We start from the raw sequence: 22203 nt of genomic DNA on the forward strand, positions 1-22203 counted from the left end.
CCTGCTGCTCCTGGCTCGACCGCCGAGTCTGCTTAGTCACGTTGGCAGCTCGGACGAAAAGCGCTGATTGGCCTTGCAGCGTGATTAAGCTCCGGTCAAGGAAAAGCCAAAATGTTTTCAGCGCCCACAAGAGCGATTCAGCGGGAACGACGACACGGCCTCCTGCGCAGGGACAGAAGAGAAAAGAGCCTCTTTGGAGGTTTGTTGTGGTCGTTCTTCAACTTCCACCCAAGGGACGCCGGAGTGCAAATAGCGCATCGGGATTAATTGACTAGTTAGCTACAGCTGCTCTGCTGACAAAGAGTGCAGGGCAAGTTGGCAATTGGCTAGGAAGAACGACTTTTTTTTTTCCTCCCCTCCGCGCAAGTCTCGCCTGTTTCTCGGTGTATCGAAGATGGAGCCACCGGCGAAGAAACAGAAGAAGCTACTTCTGAGTGACAGCTCGGATGATGAAAGTGCGGATGAAGGAGTGAAGCTTCCCGGCGGCGAAAGTTTCAAGATCAATGCGGAGTACGCGCGACGGTTTGAACATAATAAGAAGCGAGAGGAGCTCCAAAAGTGTATGTATACTTGAACAGTAGTATGCCCAAAGGGACAAGGAGTGTCGCTAACAGTGTCGTTCAGTGGAAGAAAAGCTAGGAAAGTCGAACGCTTTCGGGAAGAAGCAGAGGTCTAGCAAAGATGACGACGAAAGCGGCGAGTCCGAAGAATCATCTGAATCAGAAACTGAGGACGACGAGGCAGAATTGGTCACGGAGGCCGTCGATTCGGAAATTCTGGCCACGATCAAAGCGATTCGCACCAAAGATCCACGAGTCTACGACGAGAATGCAGTCTTTTACACGGCCCTCGATACAGAGAATGCCCCAGCGCGCCAAAAGGAGGAAAAGCCCATGTACCTACGAGATTATCACCGCGAGAATCTATTGAGAGGTGCAAATGGCACTGATAACGAAGCGGATGCACCCAAGACGTACGTTGAAGAGCAGGCGGAGCTAAAGCGTACTATTGTGAAAGAGATGCATGCTGCTGTTGATGGTGATGCCGAGCCTAGCGGAGAGGAGAACAGTGATGGTGACGACGGATTTCTTGTTCGCAAGTCGAAGCCAGAGACCGAATCTACAGAAAGGAAGCCAATTACGGAGGAGGATGTCGCTGCCGCCGACAAAGATCCAGACACGTTCCTGTCTAATTTCATGGCGTCCCGGGCGTGGATCCCGAGTGCAAGATCTAATCTCCAGCCGCTTGAGTCAGATGACGATGAGGAAGAAGCAAGAGCTGAGGCCTTCGAGGAAGCATATAATCTGCGCTTCGAGGATCCCAACAAACTCAATGAGGCCCTAGTCACCCATGCTCGAGATACGACGTCGAAATTTTCTGTTCGAAGAGAAGAGCCAAGTGGCCGAAAGCGCAAGAGAGAGGTAGAGCGTCTGAAGAAAGAGGAAGAAAAGAAACAACGCGACGAAGAACGTGCGCGGTTGCGTAAACTGAAAATTGAAGAGCTAGAAGAGCAGGTTGAGAAAATCAAGAAAGCTGCGGGGATCCGAGCCGGTGATATCAGAGACGAAGATTGGGCACGTTTCCTTGATGATGATAAATGGGACGATAAGAAATGGGAAGAAGAAATGGCCAAACGGTTTGGCGAGGAGTACTATGCTGAGGAAGACCCGGGCGACGATGACGACAATGGCGAAGGGAAATCCAAAAAGCAGCGGTTGAAGAAGCCCACATGGAACGATGACATTGACATCAAGGACATAGTCCCGGACTTTGAAGATGAAGACGAAGAAGCCGAGTTTGGTCCGTCGGATGCTGACGAGGCCGAGGGGCAAAAGAGCAGTAAAAAGAAACAGCTCCAGGACAAGAAGAAAAAGCAAAAAGAAGCAAAACGCGAACGCAGAAAGATCGAACAAATCGTCGACCAGAACCTCAACCTCGAGCCGGCATTACTCCCGGGCTCGTCTAAAAAATTCTCTGGTACTTTCCGCTACAGGGAAACTTCGCCTCTGAGTTTCGGGCTTACGGCTCGCGATATCCTCATGGCGGACGACAGCCAGCTGAATCAATTTGCCGGATTGAAGAAGCTTGCAGCCTTCCGTCCACCTGAAAAGAAGCAGCGAGATCAGAAGAAGTTGGGGAAGAAAGCAAGGCTTCGACAATGGCGAAAGGATACGTTTGGCGATGAGAATGAACCACAGATGAGGATCGCTGAGCCAGAGGCGGAAGCTTCTAACAAAGCGGCGGCAGATGCTGAGATGAACGTTGATATCCGAGTTGGGGAAAAGAAGAAGAGAAAGAGGTCCAAGAAACATTGAGATGCCAGCATCAAACTGGCGGCCTTCACCCACACATAATGCACACCAAAAAAAAAAAGAAAATAAGGTAAAAATAAGATAAAATAAAATACCAGCGCCAATTATTTCTACGTATTGAATAAGTGTTATTCCCAACACGAATAGGTCATACAAAGTCCAAGGCCAAGTAGTCAGGTTAACGACTCTGTACATAAACATGTAGAAGCGTTGTGCTCCGTATGCGACCTTTGATAAAATTCCAGAGCAACGCACAACAGTTCGCGCGGTCACACTCAAGGGCATGGGGAGGGTGAAAATTTATGCTTCTGGAACGGTTCCTCAGTCTCGGCTTGTGAGCGAAGAGCGCAGTTAACCGAGCTATTTTCGGACTAAGGACCAATCGCCGGTATGGGGTTATGAGAGTACCAGCCAAGCTTAGCTTCAGGGCTCCGTTTTCTCCTCCTTTTTTGCCGACGGCATTCGAAGCCAAAATCTCAGGAACGGGAGGCAAACCCACGAGGGAGAGAAGAAAAATTGTTTCCATCTTCAACTGGACAGCAAATCACAGGCGGGCAATTCGGTGGAGCAGGGAGCAGTTACAGACGAGCGGCGATCTGGTGGTTGCTGGGTGGCTGTTCGGGAGATGTCGGCTACGCTGGCCGCCGGGCCCAAAGCGGTTTAGCGCAGGCTAATTTTTTCGTCGCTCGCCCAAAATACCAAATTTTTTCATTATTTCTTCTCCTTCTTCCTCTCTTCTCTTCTTACTCTCCTCCTTTTCCTCCAGCTCTCTTCCCTCCTCATCTTCACGCCGTCTGTGCAGACATCCTCTTTCGCTCGCACCCCACACTCTCCCCTCCTTTCTTTACTTTAGCTAGTACAGAAAATAACAAAAGCAGAAAAAATGGCTGCTAAGGATGTTACCCAGAAGGACAAGTCGGTCCTGGGCATGCCCGTAAGTACCCTTTGATATTCCATCGAAAGACCCGAAAATACGTCCTCTACACTGTCAATGGAGCATACCTCCTCCGGCAGGCTGGGTGTTCGGACGCCAATTGATGGTTGGATGCCCGGAAACTTGGGGTTCTCGCTGATTTGCGATCATATCTGGCTTTTATGTCTGGTGCTAACTAATGCGTTTCGTACCTGCAGGGATTCGTTGTCGACTTCATGAGTATGTCTTGTCCACTAAACGCCTTGATCGTGGTGATCCTATCGGTGTCACGATCAAAAGGGCGATTAAAAAAAAAAAAAAAAAATTTTTTGGGTCGCCTCCGGATGGATTGACTGACGATTGCTTGCAGTGGGTGGTGTCTCTGCCGCCGTCTCCAAGACCGCTGCCGCTCCTATCGAGCGTATCAAGCTCTTGATCCAGAACCAGGTATGGTGGACCATCTTTTCACCGCACGCGCAGACCTCGTCGAGATTCGATCGGATCAGATCCAATGATGGCCCGGTTGATCGACTTGATGGCATATCTACGCACTCAAAGTATGGCGCAGTTTATTAACGGTTCCCGACCCTCTAGGATGAGATGTTGAAAACCGGCCGCCTTGACCGCAAATACAATGGCATCGTCGACTGCTTCCGCCGCACTGCCCAGGCTGAGGGTGTCGTCTCCCTCTGGAGAGGTAACACTGCCAACGTCATCCGTTACTTCCCTACCCAGGCCCTCAACTTCGCTTTCCGTGATACCTACAAGTCCATGTTCGCCTTCAAGAAGGACCGTGATGGCTATGCCAAGTGGATGATGGGTAACCTTGCCTCTGGTGGTGTAAGTGCTCATGCGTGGCCGGACTAAGCAAACAGGACGCTGACCGAAGGTTTCTAACAGGCTGCTGGTGCCACTTCTCTCCTCTTCGTCTACTCTCTTGACTATGCCCGTACTCGTCTTGCCAACGACGCCAAGTCCGCCAAGAAGGGTGGTGAGCGTCAGTTCAACGGCTTGGTCGATGTCTACAAGAAGACCCTCGCCTCTGACGGTGTTGTCGGTCTCTACCGTGGTTTCGGTCCCTCCGTCCTTGGTATCGTCGTCTACCGTGGTCTCTACTTCGGTATGTACGACTCCATCAAGCCGGTTCTCCTCGTCGGTCCTCTTGAGGGCAGCTTCCTTGCCTCCTTCTTGCTCGGCTGGACTGTCACCACTGGTGCTGGTATTGCTTCTTATCCTCTTGACACCATCCGTCGCCGTATGATGATGACTTCTGGTGAGGTAAGTATCGAATTGCCCCGTCTCTTCTGGCTCCTCCAGTGGCTCACCCAAATGTTTCACAGGCCGTTAAGTACTCTTCCTCTTTGGATGCTGCTCGTCAAATCGCTGCTAAGGAGGGTGTCCGATCCTTCTTCAAGGGTGCTGGCGCTAACATCCTCCGTGGTGTCGCTGGTGCTGGTGTGCTCTCCATCTACGACCAGGTTCAGCTCCTCTTGTTCGGCAAGGCCTACAAGGGTGGCTCTGGCTAAGCGGTTCATGGAGTTACTCCCGGGGATGTGTCATTGAGGGGCGTGTCGGTGGTTGAGAGATGAGGAAGCAGGTTTGGAGGAGAGCATAGATGTGCGTCAAAAGAATGGTTAATTCTGGAGCATAGAGCAATCAGGGTCGTTTTCTCCTTCTTGCCTGCCTGTACTTTACTGCCTGCGAGCTTACTTTTTTCCTTTTTTTTTCCCTTGTTTTCACCATCCGATTGTGCAAATGTGTTGTCATTCAATTACCTCCAATTTCTCTCGTGTACTGCTGGCTGGATAGAAAATGTGATTGTGTTGCTTCAACTGTTGACCCGTTAGGACGCCCATCCATCAATCTTCTGCGGTGCCGTGACGAGAGCAAACCTTCCACGATCGCCATCCGTCACGTGTATATAAGCTTTCGGGCGGCGAACTCTGGATCGATACAGGGCCGTCGCCATAACGAGTAATAAAACTTATTGAGCTCGAGCTGACAACTCTGACTTTGAATCACAAGGTTGTCTCTTTAGATGTTTGTTATCCCTTTCCGGATTCCCAGAGCAATGGAGGCTGAATCAACGACTCCGCGAAAGGAACCAGCGGCCGATAATACCAACAATGTCATCCCCGTTCAAAACATGGCGGATAGCTCTTTGGCTGCCATGACCCGGGATGGGCCAGTGAAGCACTCGTTACCCACAGGAGAAGTTTCAACGGACACTGGGCAACCTCAGGACACTGACAAGTCGCCCCAGTCCGTGCCGGCGAAGCCTCCAACGATAGAGAATAAAGCGCAACCAGCGCGAACAGCGGGAACGAGAGGATCAGACAAAGATGACCAAACCTCCCGTCCTCCCCAAGCAGAGAATGACAGCCACAATGCTTGCCAACGCCAAAATTCACACCTCAATCCCACGGATCGATATCGCCCGAATCCTGCTCCTCTACCGACGTCTACATCTACAAAACCACATTCCACACAGCCACCACCACCACCACCGCCGCCGCCGCCGAAATCACAACCACACATGTCTATTCCCCCCTCGATCCCCCAAGCCGAAAGGCACAACCTCGAACACCCCCCCGGCTACATCCAAAACTCCGCCGCCATCTCCCTCCCCCCACCACCTCCTCCACAGCCCCCAACGCCTTCCTCCACCGGCCACTGGTACTGGTCCGACGCACCCAACCTCTCCGGCGGCAGATACGTCTACTCTGCATCGTGCTCTCCGGCCCCCGTCCCGTCGCCGTATCCGGGGACGTCTGCGGAAACGTCGCTGGCTTCGCGCGCGGCGCATAGGTACGATTTGTCTGAGAATGATCAGTTTGGGAACGGGGGAGCGGGGTATGATGACAGTGGCTGGGGAGCGGGGAATGCTGGTTATGAATGGGGGGAATGGGCGTGGGAGGGAGCGAAGAATTGGGGACGGGCGATGGGGAATCGGCTGGCGGAGGCGGAGGAGGGGGTGTGGAGGTGGGTGAATCGGAAGGTGTGAGAGGGCTTTTTTCTTCCTTTTTTTTTTTTTTTTCTTTTTTTTTTTTCCCTGGGTGGTCGCCTGGTTATAATACCTGCTACCCGTTCGAATATTTCAACGGCATGCTTGCGAGGTTAGGGCGGGCTTATTTTGTTTTGTCTTTCTGGCTTGGCCATAAATACGGAGCATCTTGCGGGAATGTACTTTTTGGACGGGGATTTTCTCTTTTCTCAGGAAATGTAGCTACATAAAGTACTCCTGGTGGATGTACCTTGTTATTATGTATAGTACGGACATACACACGGCGCCCCATTCTGCACTGACGGGGTTTACGATTATGCAGTCACATACTTCCTCTGCCATGATGTGTTCTGAGACTGAACATCCTCGATGGGAGAAACCACGTATATTCACTGGATTTGCCCGGTGCTATTTTCCATTTCGTCCAGCAAAGGAACAAAAACAAAAGAAAAAAAAGAGAGATCTTCATGAGGCCGCCCTCTTGACCCCGAGAGGGTTCAGTGGATTGGGAGCCGGAGGAGGGGGGAAAATCGATCCGAGGCGTCGGATAACCCGACCATTCCACAAGATCCCGTCGTCGTCCCTCCTCCCAGGGTGGTCAATGGTTACGCTCATGGCTGCAAGCCTTTACGAGGTACATGATCCGTGATGTTGTTTGCGGGGTGCAGTCAGCAGGACGATACAGATGACCAGTCGCCAAGTTCGCCAGCCGCATCGATCCGCCACCCGCGAAAATAAGGCCCTCAATTTGGGGGGGGGGCCCTTGGAAGGTCGACTAAATTCAAACGACCAAAGCTCACTAAATGATTTGGAACAGAAGACTCTTCGGATATTCATCATCATTATAGGAACTGCCTCTACTTTAGTGCAATACAGCTAAGATGACCAAAGCAAAAAAAGCAGTAAAACGGCAGGGAAATGGATGCAGAGCACATAGAGCACACATAGGACATGTTCACCAACCTAGTGCAGTACAGTAAAGATGACCAAGCAGGCAAACACGTAGTACAATGTACGCAGCATACTTTTCCATCTCAGATATTTCCCAATCCTCAGTAACTATCGATGCAGCTCCAAGCTAATGAGGCCTGCAGCCTGCCACAAACAAAAGTATTAAGGTATGATATCAATGCAAAAGAAAACGCAGCTATTAAAAGGGAATATGAGGTAGTCTGCCAAAGGAGCATATAAAACAAATGGCCAAAAAAAGCTGTTGAAAGCCTTCCAAAAAGATTGGCCAAACGCTCCATCAGGGAAAAGTGAGATTAAAAACAAGTATATAATTCGGTTGCAATCAATGCTCGCTCAAACGAAAAGTAGGCTTGTCAATTGCCTGAGTGGAGAGTGGTCGGGCATAACGTCATATCCACAAAAGAAAACGAAACCTGGGCATGAGACAGCGGTTGGATATCTTAAGACGGCTTCTCCTATGAAAGCCGAGTGGAAATAAATGCACAGAGTATCTGATCCTGGGGTATGTATGCACCAAAAAGAAAAAAGGAAAAAGAAAAAGAAAAAAGAGAACAAAATAACGAAACGCCATGATACCATGGCCAGATGATGGTTTGCTATTCGTTTCGGTCATCTCCCACGACTCTCCTGGATGTTCGTGAGGCTAGGTATTTCTCTTGTGATTTATCGCGAATCGAATTGAACCGAATGTCGGGCTTCGTAAAAAAAGGAAAGCGATGGCGGTAAGGTAAAGAGAGGTATACCAATGGATTGACGGTTTGTCGCAGGTGTCTTCGGTCCAGCCAAAACATTCAACGAGCAACAAAAAAACCTTAAATAGTTCGTTGATCCCAAGGAAAATCGAAAAGAGTAATTAAACGCCAATTCCCCGTTTTCCCAATTTTACATGGAACCCATCTGCAAAAGCGCTTCGACCGCAGCGCGTTCCTCAAAATTACCGCCGACGCCGTCTGAGTAAGAAAAGTCAAGATTCTGGATTGGAATTGGGCCCGGTGGGGATTTCGTGAGCGTCGACCACGCTGGTCCTCCACCGGAGCCTCCTTTCGACCTCTTCGAAAAATAATTATATGAGTTCTGTCTGCCGTCAGAGCCATTAGGCAAAAATCTCGCTCTGAGGGCGGCAGCTCCAATCTGTTCCCAATCTTCTTCGTCCGTGGCGTCTGCCTCGTCCCAGTCGCCATGCATGAGAGAGTCGTCGTCTGAAGCCTGCGTCGACGAGCAATACGCTCGGTCATCTCCATCTAGAGACATTCTATCCACTTCATCAAACATACTGTGGTCCGTTCTGTCGCCGTATCCCCATTCAGAATGGGAGAACACGGCTGAGTCTGCAGCAAATGATGAACCATACTGGTCTTGGTCGTCCTTCATAGCCAGACCAGCTGAGCCACGGGACAGTCCACGGGAATGAGAATAAGAAAATTTGGTGCAAGGCGACGAGGCGCCAGGGATACGCCGTTTGACGGGATCCTGTCCGCGTCGTTTGGCATCCCATCGACCCCATCCAACCTTTTCAAACTCCACGTCGCCATGTATTCCTCCAGTCTCTCCGTTTCCACCTTTGCCTTCCAGGGCTGCGACGACCAGACGTCGAGCTTTTGCCGGGGGAATCGAAGAGAATCCAGGAAGCGAGGTAGTCAGATAGCCCATGATATGACGTATTGCCAAAGGTCCGTTGCTCAGCATGATATCCGGAAGGTGGTATTTCGCTAGCATCGCTGGCGTGATCGCCTCGGCACTATCCAAAGAATCCAAGGCGTCAGGAACCAACCTGTGGGTGGGTTTCTGGAGGTCGACGGCGTCGTGAAGGTCGATATCCGACTCGACGTGTTCGGAAATGAACGGTGGAGAGTCTGGAGTGTTCATTATGCGATGCTTGAAGCCGTGGGAGCGGAAGGAAGGAGAGATGGAGCTGGGAGGCGTGGGCAACATGGCCGACTGAAGATGCTGAGGGCCCATACCGGCCCTGTCAGGGTAAGGACGACGCGTATCATGGGATTTGGGGATGTCGACGGATGCCGTCTTGCCAGCGAGGGCAATGGAGATGTTGGAAGTAGCTGGACGAAGCGCCATGATTGCAAAATCGAGTTGGGAAGTTACTGGATCGTGGATGAAGGTGAGTCAGTACGGAAGTACAGAAAAAGATAAGGCACAGGAGGAGTATTCAGGTCGGATGAAAGTGAAGAGGATAATTCTCACGTCAGTTAAGACTATCCGCAAGGCCGTCTGAGGGTCCGACAGATTTTAAAACGGTCGATAATTCGAATGCTAACCGAGCAGGATGGCCAGACAGCAGCTGAAGAACAGGGCGTGTTCGTGCGGTCGCGTTTTTGGGGTGGTGGTGGCCACAGCACGTCAGGGGGGTCGACCAACAAGAAGTAGGAGACGGGACTGGCGAAGCAGGAGACAAGAGGGAAGCAGAGCGACTGGTCTTTGGTTATAAAGAAGTGGAAATTCCGGCGATGAGAGCGTGTGTTGCAGTTGTTGGTTGGATGCTGGGCTGAATGAACGAAGTGATTTGACTGAGTGACTGGCTGATCGATGGCTGCGACGGGCGTGTTTGTAACTCCGGCGCTCCTCGCCCTTCCAGGGTACTTTGTGTCTTGTATCCCCGTAACAAAATTGGGGAAGAATGACGCTTGCCAATCACCCGCGGAGGTACCGGCTAGGCCCGATGCGGCCTACTGCGGCGACCCAGCGCCCCACGTGACGGGCTGGGTGGCTGTATTTTACGCTGCGTGCCTTGCTATTTAGGGTTAGGGTGGGTACACGATACAGGTACCTTGGAACCCGTTACATGGCTTACCATACATGACCACTAGTCACGCCCCCGTACATCGTCTCCAGCGTACGAAGTACCAGTGACATCTTCACGATGCGCTTCTCTTTGGGCTGACCCCCCGCGTCGCTGCAATGGTTCACTGGACAAAGCCAGCACTAGCTGCTTTGCTCTTTTACAATCCAACAAGGCACAGTCAAACCAGGAAAAATAAAATCATCGCCCGAATTACCGAAAACAAATCTGTAGGTGCCAGGCAATTGACCAGGTACCGACGGAATGTTTGGTGCACATGTACGTAATGGTGCCTTCATCATCGCCGGGGTATTGTGGAACAGCACGATAATCTACCGACTGCTCCAGAACCCGCAGACAATGAGGCCTGTCCAAGGTGCCCTGGGCTCTCGCGGTAAATCAGGTGTCCCCATGTGCGCCTACGACTCGCTGGGATCGCATCAAGCAAGAGCGTATCCGTGGAACGGACGATGAACATGCTGTAGACCAATGAAACATGCGTATGTGCTGCATATGGGATCGCAGTGTACGTACAGAGCCTCTCGAATGCATTTCTCCGTGTGTTGCATTTACAAATTCTTCCGGCATGCATCCTGCTCTGCATGGATGTGGTGGGCACTCCATGACCTAAGACACCTAAGACACGAAAGTCCGGCGAAGACCGGCTGGCCGTCGTTCTTGGACAAACCGAGATACCGAGAACCGGATAAGAGAGCGAGCGAGGAAGAGAGAGAGAGAAATAGAGAGATAAAGCCTGGTGAGAGAACCTACAACTGGCATCCTATTGCGTCAGATCCTCACCAGTGCAGATAAAAGTGGTTTTGCCGAGTAACTTTTCCCCCAAAATAGAACTGCTTCTTGTCGTATGCGCGATGGCAACGACGTAATTGGCCCACCACCACCAACAACAAAGTTAACTGTCCAAGGAAGTTTGCGAGACGCGACAACCTGAATTCCTGATCTGCGCGGGTACCTGGAGGCTTGACGGGTACCAGGTACAACCCGACACCCAAATTTACACCTCCGTCCCTCCCAACTGAGGGGTACAGGATTGTCTCGGGTCTTCGTGCTCGCTACCTGTGCACGGGCTGCCGGCGGGCACGTCCCCGAAAACCCCTCACAAAAAAAGTGTTATGTTGCCATCGCAGCATTCAGTTACATTTCTCCCAACCTCCTCCCCCTCCTCCCTGTGGCCTTGACCAGGCAGAATCAAGAAGCGATCGCACGAGCGGATAAAACATGCAGTTCGCGACTTAGTTTATGCAGCCAGCCCTATAGTCTTTTGGAGATCATCGTCATCCAATCTCGCCTGATTGAGTGGCCGGCATGCAATGTGTTCCATCCGCGCACGTCAATCGCCTCAGTGGCTTGAGCTGTCATTTCCCGTGTTGTTGAGCAGAGCCTTTGCAGGCGATCCACGCAAGCAACACGTCGAACCCGCCCTGTCTCAGGTGTCTTTTCTCTCCCAATTGTTTAGGTAGGTGTCCAAAGCCATGGATGGCATCATAAATTTTGTGCAAACTGCCAGGTACTGAGGCGGACCTATGTTTTCTCTCCTCCCGCTGGATTTGGAAATCGCGGGGAGAGCGTATCATCGATCTTCCTCCTACATGAATGTGTTTCGTCGCATAATGCGGCGAAAACAGGATTGGAGGACAGAGTCTATCTGGAGTGTTCATTCTGAAGCGGAAGATTGTCGATCACTTGAGAAAACGTCAATATTCGACTGGTCGGATATGATATGACCTTGGAAATTCCCCGCTGAAATACCTACAGCGTTCTGACACCCAAACTATCAATTTCAGGCCTTTGCCGGCGCTTTGATGCCATTCGGCACGGAGTATGGATGCTCCTCTCCGGGTGTTTCTTTCTCCTTCTGTTCAAAGTCATTGGCAGAAGAGATATTATGGGCTTTTTCTGCTAGATGTTGTTGGGAGAACTTAGCCAGTGATACCTGCACATATCGTGTGCTTTGTTGCCCCTAGTTGAAGAGCATGAATTATTCAGCTACTCTCTTGAGTACCAAGAACGGTAAATACCCTTTTGGGCATATAAGCTGCGATTGTTTTCTTTTCTTTGGGCCTTCGTTCCTATTGTTAGAAGTTCTGCTGAACTCCCCTTGACCCAAGGAACTTTATAACTGAGAACGTTAGTGCCCTTATCATTATCTTGACACCAGGGTGATGCTGTGCGCACACCCCATCGTAGCAACTTCTTGCAAAAAGTGGCTGCCGCGGCGCCCTCTGCTTCAACACAAAACTACTCATGGAAGTGAACTCCTCCATGTGTCATGTTTTGATGTTCTGATGTCCTGGTTGAACCATGCCTTGGTTATTATCCATCTTTGACCAGTCTGGACGCGAGTCCGGACCAGTGGGTTCTGGTCTGTTGGATGCAATGCCGATACCAATAACCCAAGCTCTTGATCTTGTAGCGATGACTATCACATCCACACTTGAAGCAGGTGGTCATAGGCATGGATTCATCGGGGTTTACGCTGTTACCCTCCTGGGAGGAAATAGGGAGACAAATGTATCCATATTATCTGTCCCCAATGGCTTTCCTGACCCGAAATATTTGTTGTGTACATCAACAGCTAACACGAATCAACATGTAGGATGCTGATCTAATTGTGGACGCACCCCGAGCCATGATTCAAACAGAACTCCTGAGGAAGGATGGGCGATTTCAACTGAAGGGTTCAAATAAATTCATTTTTGTCCTAGTATGCAACCATCCATTTCACACAATGTCATGAAAATTATTAAATCATATACAGGGCGAATATTCAGGCATTGAACCCATAAATGTCAAAATCCTACAAGGAGGTGCTGATCAGCAAACTGAAGCTTCCAGACATCACAACAGCACCTGTGATTCACATTGCACCATCCGCAGTTCAAGCAGTCCGGACCAGCTCTAAGAGTAGGTCTTCTGATGCTCAGTTGCATAAGACAAAATAACATTCTAACACCAATCATAGTTCCGATCCTCCACCCTAGCGCCCTCCTGCTCACGAAAGTGAGAGATGGATGCTCGATGTCCAATCCACCCGTCCCATGACTCAAGCCAGGGCTCACGATGACCAGCGGGACATGGAAGCTGCCCTGCGGTGGCTGGTGTCCAAACGACTGCGCATAGACTTCGACCTGTATCCCGAGAAACCGAAGGAACATTTGATTCCTGCGCTGAAGCTACTTTACGCGAGGAGTGAGCTGGCGGGATATCTGCTGAAGGACGCCATGTATCGGGAGGATTTTGCAAGGTTATTTAAGCCTTCTGATAACAAATAGTGCGGCAGACGATGGCTGCTGGCCTTGGCACGATATTGAATGAGATGTGGACTTGGGATGGGGGGATGATTGGTTGATTTGATAGTTCCCTCTTTGTGAAAAGGCACTACGCAGGAGAGGGGGATAGATGTGACTGACATATGTCCCAGAGATTCCTCACTTATAAATGCGGAATTACCATCCAATGAATTGAATGAGTCTTGTCGCAACTGAAAGTACCTTTGGTGGTTCCTCGTGAGGTCCCGGAAAGGAAGAGGAGAGTCAACACAGCTCGCTTTGTCTGAATTCATTTCACAAAAATACTGTGGCCTTGAAGAGGCGCTATTCTAGAGGACTGCACAATCAGGGACATAGATTGGAATGTGGGAAATAGGATCAAATTAATCCTACACCTCCATACATTATAAACCACTACCCACTCTCTCAGTTGAAGATAAAATCAGAGAACAGGATATTTGGATCCTGGGTTAAAAGAGAATAACGAGTCCGACAAAATCAAGCTCATTGAATTTCCTCATCCTGATAATTATTTGAAGGTTCAGTATTGCTGTTGGATGGAGGCTCTCCTAACTCAAGTCTAAGCGCTGCACCATCCGGTGTCCTCAGAAAGTTTACTGGATTGCTGCCGTTTCATCCCAGACTCGAGCATTGTTGTCCATCATTATGCAGTATCTAGTTGGGCAATGAGTATGTCTGGTTTGGGGCATACTGCTGGATTTGGTCTCAGTTCATCTGGTCTTTTGATTGAGAGGGGTTTGAGTCGGGGGAAATGATAACCATGTTCCTGTTGGAGTTCATTCTATAACTGAAGCCCTGTGTAGAATATGCTCGATAGAAAAATGGGTAATTAAAAAAAAAAAAAAAAAAAAAAGGAAAGAAAGGGCCTGGGTCATATATCCTTGCGAGAGGCACCACTATTCCCCAGAAAATCCAAGTTGACCTTGAAGCAAAGAAAAGGCAATTTCGGACAAAACCATGAACGAGATTGACAGCCCAAGAAGCCACATATGTGCAGGAAGCATGTGCAACTGTGGTCAAAGTATATAGAGCTGATTTTTTTGGCCTTCATAGCTGCATAATTTGAGACAGAGAGCGACTTAAGGCTGGGCCATTCGCTTCATGCCTTTGCCTGTCAAATATCTTGAAGACGTGTATTAGGAAGCTGTGAAGTTTGCAGTCAGAAAACCCATCATCCAAAACATTTCTTTCAAGGATTTTTTGTCACAGGCAATACTGGTATCACTATGCTCCCATCGGAAGTGGAAAGTGTTGTAGCTGCTTATCCTGATTCTCTTTAGAGTTGCTGGACCTCGCGTAGGGATCTCGTACTAAGCTTTGCGACATTGCGCTGGCGCAACCAAATAAGAAAATGCCACACTTGGTAGATTGGAGCAGCCCTAGTGTTATAATACACTTAAGCGTGCTCTCTTCTATCCAAGGACCCAAGAGCACTTTTATGTTGATGATCACATCACAATTGTGTCTTGGCCTTGTCAAGATTCAACCCACGGGAGCAAGACTGCATGCTTTGCTAGACAGGAGAGGGTAGGTTAGTGTCTGCCTTCAAGCAACCTCACAACAATCCTAGGGCTCATAGCTTTCAACAAAAAGATCGAACGAGGGACGTTTGCAATGACCTCAAAGTATTACACACAGGTGACAGGCTGGTTGCAATCTCACCACGTTTTTGACACCCTTGCTTCGCTTGCGGCTTGACTCGAGCCGTCCCTCTAGGGGGGGGTAACAGTTACATCTATCCCGAGTCATGCTAGCTGTTAACATGGGGTAAGTCACCGTTCTACAAAAAGATGGGCTGGATTTCTAGATTGTTCTATTGGCTTTGCTACTCTTACCTCCTCCACAAACATGCCTGTAACATGCCGCACATGGAATTAGCCTGGGGTCCTTGCATTTGCTGCGGCATTCTTTTCAATGTTGCCACAAAGATTCTGGCATTTGAAGTGAAGCCGTGTTCTTCCTGATCTTTGGGAACCAGTAGCAACCCACCAAAGTCGGCATGTTTTGATGAATGCCGGATATTCATAACAGCGCGGCTGGGATACTTGGAATACGCGGGAACACGGCATGGGTCGTTTGCTCCAACGGCTGCATTTATACCGGCATTTTGCAGCGCACTGAGGTTCCCCAGGCTATTTTCTACTACCCCCAACCCAACACTCTGCTTATTTCCTGTAGCATGATTATGCGCATCAAGTTCATTTCTATAAGCCACATAGAGAGCGGCCTACTTGCTAAGTTCCATTGGTTCTGATTCCATGTGAGGGTATTTTTTGGATGTAGATTCTCGAAGGAGGTGTAGAGATAGGGATGATTTTTATGATGTTTCTTGGTTGATTGACAGGTGCATGTCCATGTGAGTGGTGGAATCCACGGAAGAATACTTCACGCAGTCGCTTCAGGTTTTTATTGAACACAGCTGCAAAGGCTAGTGCCATCCGCGGGAGGACCTGAGTCCTCTGAGAATCACGGCCTATGCCTCCTAAGAAGAGGCAGGAAACAGTCCCTGAATATACTAAAGGCCCCGCGTTAGGTGACACCATTTTACACTGATGAAGTCCACGGATCTTGTTCGGTTTGAGGAGGATCAACTCGTCCTATACGCTGCAAGGTAGAGCCGGCCGGGAACATTCTGACGGCTGAGTCTACGCCTGTTGGACACAGGATTCCTTCCCCACATGATGGGGAGAAGCGCTTGACAGTTACCAAGTCTTGAACACCGACGGAAAAGGGGCTCCTTATGGATATCGTCGGCGATTGCAGGATCAATAAACGCGAGTTGTGGGATTCGATATGGGCAAATTTGCTGCATCAAAGTGTCCGTAAGGCCCTTGGCGGGTAATATCGCAGCGAATACCTATCCATTCCAGCCCCAATATGGCGGGCCAGATGTTCACACAGCCGCGAAACCATTCCCCGTTTATGTCGTCAAAACCGCAAAAGTAACACCCGACCGATTTTCGGAGCCGACACAGCGTGGCATCAAGAAAAAGAGCAACTTAACTGCCGGTTGGTTTGCTATTAACCGGTATCGGTGATGAAGCGATCTGTGTTCCAGATGCAGAACATATGCCCCATCGGCCCTCACAAGGTAAGGGAAAAAGAGACACGTCCAAAGAGTAATTCAACCAGGGGATCGCTCCGGCTAGGATAAACTAAATTTTGGTCCCAAGCACCAGACGTGCCGAGGATCCGACCTGAGGAGATATACCGTGAGTTATATAGATGGCAGTGGGCATCAGCGAGTTTCGCCGTGGTATCCTCATCTGCTCCTAGGCTTACGTCAAACCTGTCTCATCCTCAGGATCCTTTCGGCCCTCAAACTGCTGGACATAGCCCGGTGTTGTGGGATTGTGAACGCAATCCACAAGTTTTTCTCAAGGGCGGGGCTCGAGATAAAATTCTAGTGGGTACGGAGTAAGTGGTAGCCAATCGGCCCCACACCGAAAAGTAGTTGATCGAATTCGATCGCCATCACAATCGCGATCAGCGACCTCAGTGGTTCGGTATCCATGAGGATGGCGATCGTCTGTCACAGCTTCCTCAACGCTCCTAGCATCGCAAAGACTATGAAGGTGAAAGAGCTGGCGAGTGCTGATTGAAGAGCAAAAGGAGCGAGCGACAAGGACAATCCATTTTGCAGTTCTGAGCTGTCCTGTTCAGGACGCTTGCATCGTGACTAGGCATTCCCTGGCAAGATTCCCTGCATTAATGCCTTCTCTTAAGATCTGCTTCATCGGGCTCCGACTATTGAAATTCCAAGGCCCCAAAAGAAAATTGCTTGGTGGACGAAAAATTGTCGCCGTCCTTCATATGCAGTCCTCCACGTGAATGGATATGCAGTACAGACATATTTACAGAAATGCACATTATGCACTGTACATTGGGTCGTTAGTCGTTCTCTTGGATTGACTGGTTAACATGCTATAAGTACCACGTACAGACGGGAGAGTGTGCTTCTACTCTGGGCAATGTCTGGCGATGCCTCGATTCCACATTTAGGCGAGCCCGGACTTAAGACGATCGCATGCTTTGCTCATACCTCGGGTGTTGCTTTCTGCTTCTGAATGCTCACCAGCACGGAGTACGGAGTATTACTCCGACTTCGTTCTGGGCCAGGAAGACCTCCAGGTCCATTGCCTTCGATTTAATCCAATTGCACGGAGAATTGGGAACCCCTTGAACAGAAACAAATCCGGGAATATATTTTCCAGCCCTGGCCAGGGGTCGGCTTTTAACCAGAGATTTGAGCCTCTTTGAAGCCAGGGGTGGTGATTGACTCCGGTGCGGCTAATTTCCCCTTCATCCAAAAATAAACTGCTGGAGGGGAAAAAAAAAAATAAAATAAAATAAAAAAATAAAAAAATAAAAATAAAAAAATAAAAATAAAGAATAATTAGAAGGGGGGGAAAACCTCATCCCTGGAATGTCAGTGAGAAGGAACGCATATCAAGAGCATTATAGACGATGAGACAAGTGGTGTTCTGGCTGGAAGGACAAAGGCTCGTATCTGAATCATGGAGAGTTGCGCGGTTTGTCCTGCGACTTTGGTCTCTAAAGTAGTCTTGCTGATCCTGAGACCTTCAATTTCAATTGTCTGGCTGTTGAATTGGCGGACGCCCATGAACTTGAGCCCTATATCCAAACCCTGGTTTCAGAAAAGTTCCTAAGCGACCGGCACATTGTGTGCGGGCTGCGCGCGGCAATCTTGGATATACTAAAAAAATTGGATGAAGCAGCAAACCGTGCCAACAATGGATGCTGGCATGGAAGCTCCCCGCCATGAATACTCTGCTTCATCCTCAAGAATCAAGCAAGGGGTTCAAATTGGTTCCTGTTGCGCGCAGTGCAGAAACACACCTTTGCGAGGGTTGTCTAACCACAAATGTGTTTGGAGGGGAGCGACGGCTGGGATTCTGATTCTGGCTGGCTACTTGCATAGTCGGGACACGCGAGACGATTAGAGGAGAAACAAGCCTGTCACTGCGTGGCATTGTGGAGTGGCGAGAGAGCCCCTGGTCAGGATTTTTGTTTTTGTCCCCGCTCAGCCCGGCGATACATAGTACTGTGGGCTAATTTTGCTTTTTGGCCATACAGCCCAGATGATGATAGTATGTATGAACTATGGATGAATTACGAAGAGAGAGAAGTCTGTCCTGCAGACACCTTACCTTTGCGGTTAATCGGAGAGCAGAGTGGCGGCAGCCAAAGTGCAACTTTCCGGACGGCACGCGAGATCTCGAGTGCCAGACGGTTGTGTCGGCGAGGTTGAAACAGCGCCAAGAAGGCCGGTCCCAACTCAACCATAGCGGGAGGGAAAAAGCAATGAGGATTTTAAGTTCAGAATCCAAAAAAAAAATAAAAAAATAAAAGAAAAGAAAGGAAATGCAGACTAAAAAAGAAAAAGAAAATAAAAATAAAAACAGCTGTCAACAGTCAAGCGCGTCATTCCAGAAGATGATCATCGCGCTACCAACCACCATCACAACCTCAACTCGCGAACTAACCGCGTCCACTGCAGCTAAAGCCTCAATGGTTTGCCGACGACTCACTAGCAACACCTTGCCGAGAGAAAGGCGTGATTCTTGAGTTGAGAGCTTACCCACTAACTTTACTCGCGAAGTTGTGGGAAACTGGCCTTGGTGCCGGGCGTTTCTCTGGACGAGCGCCGGCTAGCAGGTTCTTCCTGGTGTGGTCGGCTGTCGAGGGATGATACCTGTCGCCGCCGGAGATTGATGCGGTGGCTCACGGCTAAATGTTCAGGAGGCGCAGAAAATACCTATTATTCCTAGAGAGGCCCCTACGGTTTTCTCCCTCTTGAGTCTCTCTGGCAACTGTGTGGGAATGGCTTGCTGGCGCTCAGATCGCGTGCTGAAATTACATTCGCTGACTCTCATTTGGCTAAACTGCTTGGGATCGAAACTTCCAGGAACTCCGCACCTGGAGGGCGATCCATGGGCCCTCATGCTCGCCCCAGTCCAGGCACGATCTGCTCGTATTGGGCGGTGGAGACGGCCTGCGCTAAACTTACTAACTCTCATCAGAAGCGAAATGCACATCGACGGCTGGCCCAGGGATTACCCACAACCCAGGCAATCTCCAGACGAAAACGCCAAGGGGGCCTCTCGCCTGCCGATGAGCGCCCGGCTCCGATGGCTTTCGGCTTCTCGTTCTCTGGCCTCGTCTGGGGCAAACATATCCAGGATCGCGGAATGCTTGTGTGCCCGCCTCTCCCAGAAAAATATGTTCCCGCCGCTCTGTCTTCGAAAAGAAGGTTTTCCTCCTCCTCCGCCGCGCCATCTCTCGCTTCCACATACCGACAGGGCGGGTTCTTCTTCTTCTTCTTCCTCCTCTTCTTCTTCCTCTTCTCCTCCTCCTCGTCTGCCTCCTCCACAATGTGCATAATAATATAGAGGTCCGGCCGTTCCCACCCCCGCGTCATTTGTTCTCAAGTCCATGGGATCCCTGGCCATCCTGGCTGGATCTGGACATCTCCTCGAGAAAAACCAACACGTCGCCCGGCTCTTTTAATCGAACTTCTACTTTCTCTGTGCTTTGCTTCCGGAAAGCTAGCAACCATGCCTGGCGGCTTCCACCCTCCCAAGGAGGTCATGCTCAGCTGGCCTCCGAGAAATTATGTGAATCCCGAGCAGAGGGGTGACGGCGTGGTCATCTTGACTGGAGTGTTCGGTGTACTTATGTTAATCGTGGTTGGCCTACGGCTATGGGTGCGCTTCAGGATGCAGCGTGAGCCAGGCGTTGACGACTACATTATTGCTGGAGCTGTGGTTAGTCCTTGCCTCCAACTTGCCTCGTTCCTGGCTTCAGCTCTCCGTTCTGACGATGTTTTCTGTGTAGCTACCGGCAATTGGCTTGGCCGTCTGCATGGGCCTGAGTATGACGCCCTCTTTTCCCTCGACCAGTATAGCCCTTTCTAAGTATCCGTTGCTGATTCGGCTTTCATCTTTTTAGTCAATCCTCTACATGAAGGGTACCGACATATCTGGGATACCCCCATTCAGAACTTCGTTGCAATAATAAAGGTGAGGCCCTCCACCACAGACATGGGCTGGATCTATGCTGACAAACATTGGACTCTTGTAGCTGAACTGGGTTGCCCAAGTCTTGTGTGTTTTACCTTCCTATATCAACCGCAACATCGCCTCGCTGGGGTACAATAGCTGACCTCTCTTCTAGTTTTCTCTTTAGCAACATATTAACAAAGATCTCTGTTCTTGTGTTGTACATGCGCGTGATCAAAGGCACAGCAAACAAAATCTTTCTTAATGTGGTCAGAGGGGCTATTGGCATCCTTGTGGCCTATGCCACTTCCGGTATTGTCTTGCTGTGCCTGCAGTGCAAGCCGATCACGGCATATTGGGACCAGTTCAACCTTTTAAATCCACCCAAGGAAAAGTACACATGTTGGGATGAAGGCATACTGCCTCTCTATGCAGTCATCTTCAATGTTTTTACTGATCTGATGGTGACCTGTCTGCCCATGTTCCTCTTTGTGCAGCTGAAGATGCCATTCAGAGAAAAGATGTCACTTGCAGCCGTTTTTGGAATGGGTTTCATGTAGGTTCCCAAGTCCAACTCACCCGCTGCCAATAATTGCCCCGCATTGCTGACTTGTGTTATCGCATAGCGTTTGCATTTCTGGCATGATCCGGATATACTACTACTATACCATTTTTTATCGCACCTATGATATTACCTGTACGACCTCCCTTTCGAATTCTCTCCCATTCAATCCCTTGTCTAACCCTTTTCTCTAGGGGTTGCTTATGAAGTATGGATATGGACTGTGGTTGAATGCAATCTTGGAATCATCTGTGCCTCCATCCCACCTCTCCGACCACTCTTCAAACGGTTCCTCCGAGGCACCTTGTACGGCAGCGGCTATCCTCAGAACAGCTACTCAAGCCGAAGTAAGAACACCACCAACCCAGGCGATCACTTCGAGCACGATGCTCAGTCCTACCATCTCCGAAATACGCCGCGTCATACCAAATCCACCGAGTGGGACAAGGACAGCAATTCTAGCTCCATGCCACTGGAGCGCAATCCTCGAGACGGGATAATGAGGACGGATAACTTTGAGATAACGTATAATCATGGCCTGAGACCTCACGAGGCTCATGCGCCAGTCTGAAAAGATAAACATGAAGCATGGAAAAAGAAAAAAAAGAAAGACAGACGAACCAATCACTACCATCCACCAACCCGAATATTCCGCCCTTTTGTTTTTAGCGAATTTTCCCTCCTGTCAGAATTCTTATCTTCCATGCACTAATGTATTAACTAATGTACTGTACATGCACGACGATAAAAACTCTCGCATACCTTAAACTAATACTGCAGTCCTCTTGATGCAGGGGATCAAATTGCATCAAATTTTTCTTGACACAAAGTGTTTAAGCACTCATGGCTCTGGAAATGCCCTACATCACATCTCGGCCAGATAAGCAAAGAAAAGCATGGTTATGAAGATGGGGGGGCCGCCGCTTTGCACCGCTCAATGGAGTCCGAGGGGAACGTCGAACCCCATCTGCCACGTTTTTTTTGAGTTTTGAAAAAAAGGCCAAATCCCTAGTACTTCGTAAACCCGCCCACACATCCACATCACGCCATATTAGAGCTGATTCATGCAGAGGGACCTGGGCTCGAGAGCGGGCACGTTGGGAGAGGGCACCAATGATGCGGCAGTCACAGGTCTGTCGTGCAAATCTAAAACACAAATCTGAAGCTGTGACAGGTGCGTGTAGCGGGTTTAATTCTCCGACGAGAAGAAGTCAAAAAAGCCACCAAGCAAAACAGCGGTGGCATCATGATCTGATTGGGCAGCAGAGGGGGACCAGAGGGTCCCTTCAAAGCCCACCTCCCGTATTTTTGAC

The 22203-nt window shown here is 49.7% G+C and overlaps 11 protein-coding genes across 11 annotated transcripts; 8 read left to right on the plus strand and 3 right to left on the minus strand.

The window, feature by feature from the left end:
- Positions 1 to 138: 138 nt before the first annotated feature.
- Positions 139 to 2429, plus strand: CIMG_03930 (ribosome biogenesis protein Kri1). The gene is made up of 2 exons (XM_001244488.2): positions 139 to 560; positions 625 to 2429. The coding sequence occupies exons 1-2, from the start codon at positions 395 to 397 to the stop codon at positions 2313 to 2315; spliced, it is 1857 nt and encodes a 618-aa protein (XP_001244489.1). The 5' UTR covers positions 139 to 394; the 3' UTR covers positions 2316 to 2429.
- Positions 2430 to 3078: 649 nt separating this feature from the next.
- On the plus strand, positions 3079 to 5055 carry CIMG_03931 (ADP/ATP carrier protein). The gene is made up of 6 exons (XM_001244489.2): positions 3079 to 3246; positions 3444 to 3465; positions 3596 to 3672; positions 3820 to 4065; positions 4126 to 4503; positions 4566 to 5055. Exons 1-6 carry the CDS (start codon positions 3196 to 3198, stop codon positions 4749 to 4751), a joined length of 960 nt encoding a protein of 319 aa, XP_001244490.1. The 5' UTR covers positions 3079 to 3195; the 3' UTR covers positions 4752 to 5055.
- A 241-nt stretch (positions 5056 to 5296) lies between these two features.
- On the plus strand, positions 5297 to 6229 carry CIMG_03932 (uncharacterized protein; the record flags this gene model as incomplete). The annotated part of the gene is made up of 1 exon (XM_001244490.2): positions 5297 to 6229. One exon carries the CDS (start codon positions 5297 to 5299, stop codon positions 6227 to 6229), a length of 933 nt encoding a protein of 310 aa, XP_001244491.2.
- A 1674-nt stretch (positions 6230 to 7903) lies between these two features.
- CIMG_03933 (uncharacterized protein) lies at positions 7904 to 9274 on the minus strand (the record flags this gene model as incomplete). The annotated part of the gene is made up of 1 exon (XM_001244491.2): positions 7904 to 9274. One exon carries the CDS (start codon positions 9272 to 9274, stop codon positions 8084 to 8086), a length of 1191 nt encoding a protein of 396 aa, XP_001244492.2. The 3' UTR covers positions 7904 to 8083.
- A 1081-nt stretch (positions 9275 to 10355) lies between these two features.
- Positions 10356 to 10947, plus strand: CIMG_03935 (uncharacterized protein; the record flags this gene model as incomplete). The annotated part of the gene is made up of 3 exons (XM_001244493.2): positions 10356 to 10408; positions 10481 to 10783; positions 10845 to 10947. 3 exons carry the CDS (start codon positions 10356 to 10358, stop codon positions 10945 to 10947), a joined length of 459 nt encoding a protein of 152 aa, XP_001244494.2.
- A 1370-nt stretch (positions 10948 to 12317) lies between these two features.
- CIMG_03936 (uncharacterized protein) lies at positions 12318 to 13365 on the plus strand (the record flags this gene model as incomplete). Its single annotated transcript, XM_001244494.1, has 6 exons — positions 12318 to 12368; positions 12613 to 12720; positions 12845 to 12920; positions 12979 to 13016; positions 13085 to 13205; positions 13289 to 13365. The coding sequence occupies 6 exons, from the start codon at positions 12318 to 12320 to the stop codon at positions 13363 to 13365; spliced, it is 471 nt and encodes a 156-aa protein (XP_001244495.1).
- A 1772-nt stretch (positions 13366 to 15137) lies between these two features.
- CIMG_03937 (uncharacterized protein) lies at positions 15138 to 15551 on the minus strand (the record flags this gene model as incomplete). Its single annotated transcript, XM_001244495.2, has 2 exons — positions 15138 to 15510; positions 15538 to 15551. 2 exons carry the CDS (start codon positions 15549 to 15551, stop codon positions 15138 to 15140), a joined length of 387 nt encoding a protein of 128 aa, XP_001244496.2.
- A 632-nt stretch (positions 15552 to 16183) lies between these two features.
- CIMG_03938 (uncharacterized protein) lies at positions 16184 to 16908 on the plus strand (the record flags this gene model as incomplete). The annotated part of the gene is made up of 4 exons (XM_001244496.1): positions 16184 to 16248; positions 16365 to 16397; positions 16532 to 16723; positions 16845 to 16908. The coding sequence occupies 4 exons, from the start codon at positions 16184 to 16186 to the stop codon at positions 16906 to 16908; spliced, it is 354 nt and encodes a 117-aa protein (XP_001244497.1).
- Positions 16909 to 18144: 1236 nt separating this feature from the next.
- Positions 18145 to 19101, plus strand: CIMG_03940 (uncharacterized protein). The gene is made up of 3 exons (XM_001244498.2): positions 18145 to 18324; positions 18404 to 18417; positions 18501 to 19101. The coding sequence occupies exon 3, from the start codon at positions 18692 to 18694 to the stop codon at positions 18893 to 18895; it is 204 nt and encodes a 67-aa protein (XP_001244499.1). The 5' UTR covers positions 18145 to 18324; positions 18404 to 18417; positions 18501 to 18691; the 3' UTR covers positions 18896 to 19101.
- A 167-nt stretch (positions 19102 to 19268) lies between these two features.
- CIMG_03941 (uncharacterized protein) lies at positions 19269 to 19779 on the minus strand (the record flags this gene model as incomplete). Its single annotated transcript, XM_001244499.2, has 2 exons — positions 19269 to 19336; positions 19392 to 19779. 2 exons carry the CDS (start codon positions 19777 to 19779, stop codon positions 19269 to 19271), a joined length of 456 nt encoding a protein of 151 aa, XP_001244500.2.
- Positions 19704 to 21502, plus strand: CIMG_03942 (uncharacterized protein). Its single transcript, XM_001244500.2, has 7 exons — positions 19704 to 20094; positions 20165 to 20201; positions 20279 to 20349; positions 20411 to 20433; positions 20504 to 20884; positions 20955 to 21025; positions 21085 to 21502. Exons 1-7 carry the CDS (start codon positions 19885 to 19887, stop codon positions 21459 to 21461), a joined length of 1170 nt encoding a protein of 389 aa, XP_001244501.2. The 5' UTR covers positions 19704 to 19884; the 3' UTR covers positions 21462 to 21502.
- The last annotated feature ends 701 nt before the right edge of the window (positions 21503 to 22203 follow it).

The sequence above is a fragment of the Coccidioides immitis genome (assembly GCF_000149335.2).
Source record: "Coccidioides immitis RS genomic scaffold supercont3.6, whole genome shotgun sequence".
Classification (NCBI taxonomy): Eukaryota; Fungi; Ascomycota; class Eurotiomycetes; order Onygenales; family Onygenaceae; genus Coccidioides; species Coccidioides immitis.

Bases quoted from the DNA above. Each gene is read 5' to 3' on its own strand.
- CIMG_03942 (XM_001244500.2), top strand. From the start codon at position 19,885: ATGCCTGGCGGCTTCCACCCTCCCAAGGAGGTCATGCTCAGCTGGCCT. The intron at 20,095-20,164 runs GTTAGTCCTTGC...TTTTCTGTGTAG, and splicing joins ACATTATTGCTGGAGCTGTG to CTACCGGCAATTGGCTTGGC. The intron at 20,434-20,503 runs GTGTGTTTTACC...CCTCTCTTCTAG, and splicing joins AACTGGGTTGCCCAAGTCTT to TTTTCTCTTTAGCAACATAT.
- CIMG_03931 (XM_001244489.2), top strand. From the start codon at position 3,196: ATGGCTGCTAAGGATGTTACCCAGAAGGACAAGTCGGTCCTGGGCATG. The intron at 3,466-3,595 runs GTATGTCTTGTC...GATTGCTTGCAG, and splicing joins ATTCGTTGTCGACTTCATGA to TGGGTGGTGTCTCTGCCGCC. The intron at 4,504-4,565 runs GTAAGTATCGAA...AATGTTTCACAG, and splicing joins TGATGATGACTTCTGGTGAG to GCCGTTAAGTACTCTTCCTC.
- CIMG_03930 (XM_001244488.2), top strand. From the start codon at position 395: ATGGAGCCACCGGCGAAGAAACAGAAGAAGCTACTTCTGAGTGACAGC. The intron at 561-624 runs GTATGTATACTT...AGTGTCGTTCAG, and splicing joins GCGAGAGGAGCTCCAAAAGT to TGGAAGAAAAGCTAGGAAAG.
- CIMG_03940 (XM_001244498.2), top strand. From the start codon at position 18,692: ATGCAGACTAAAAAAGAAAAAGAAAATAAAAATAAAAACAGCTGTCAA.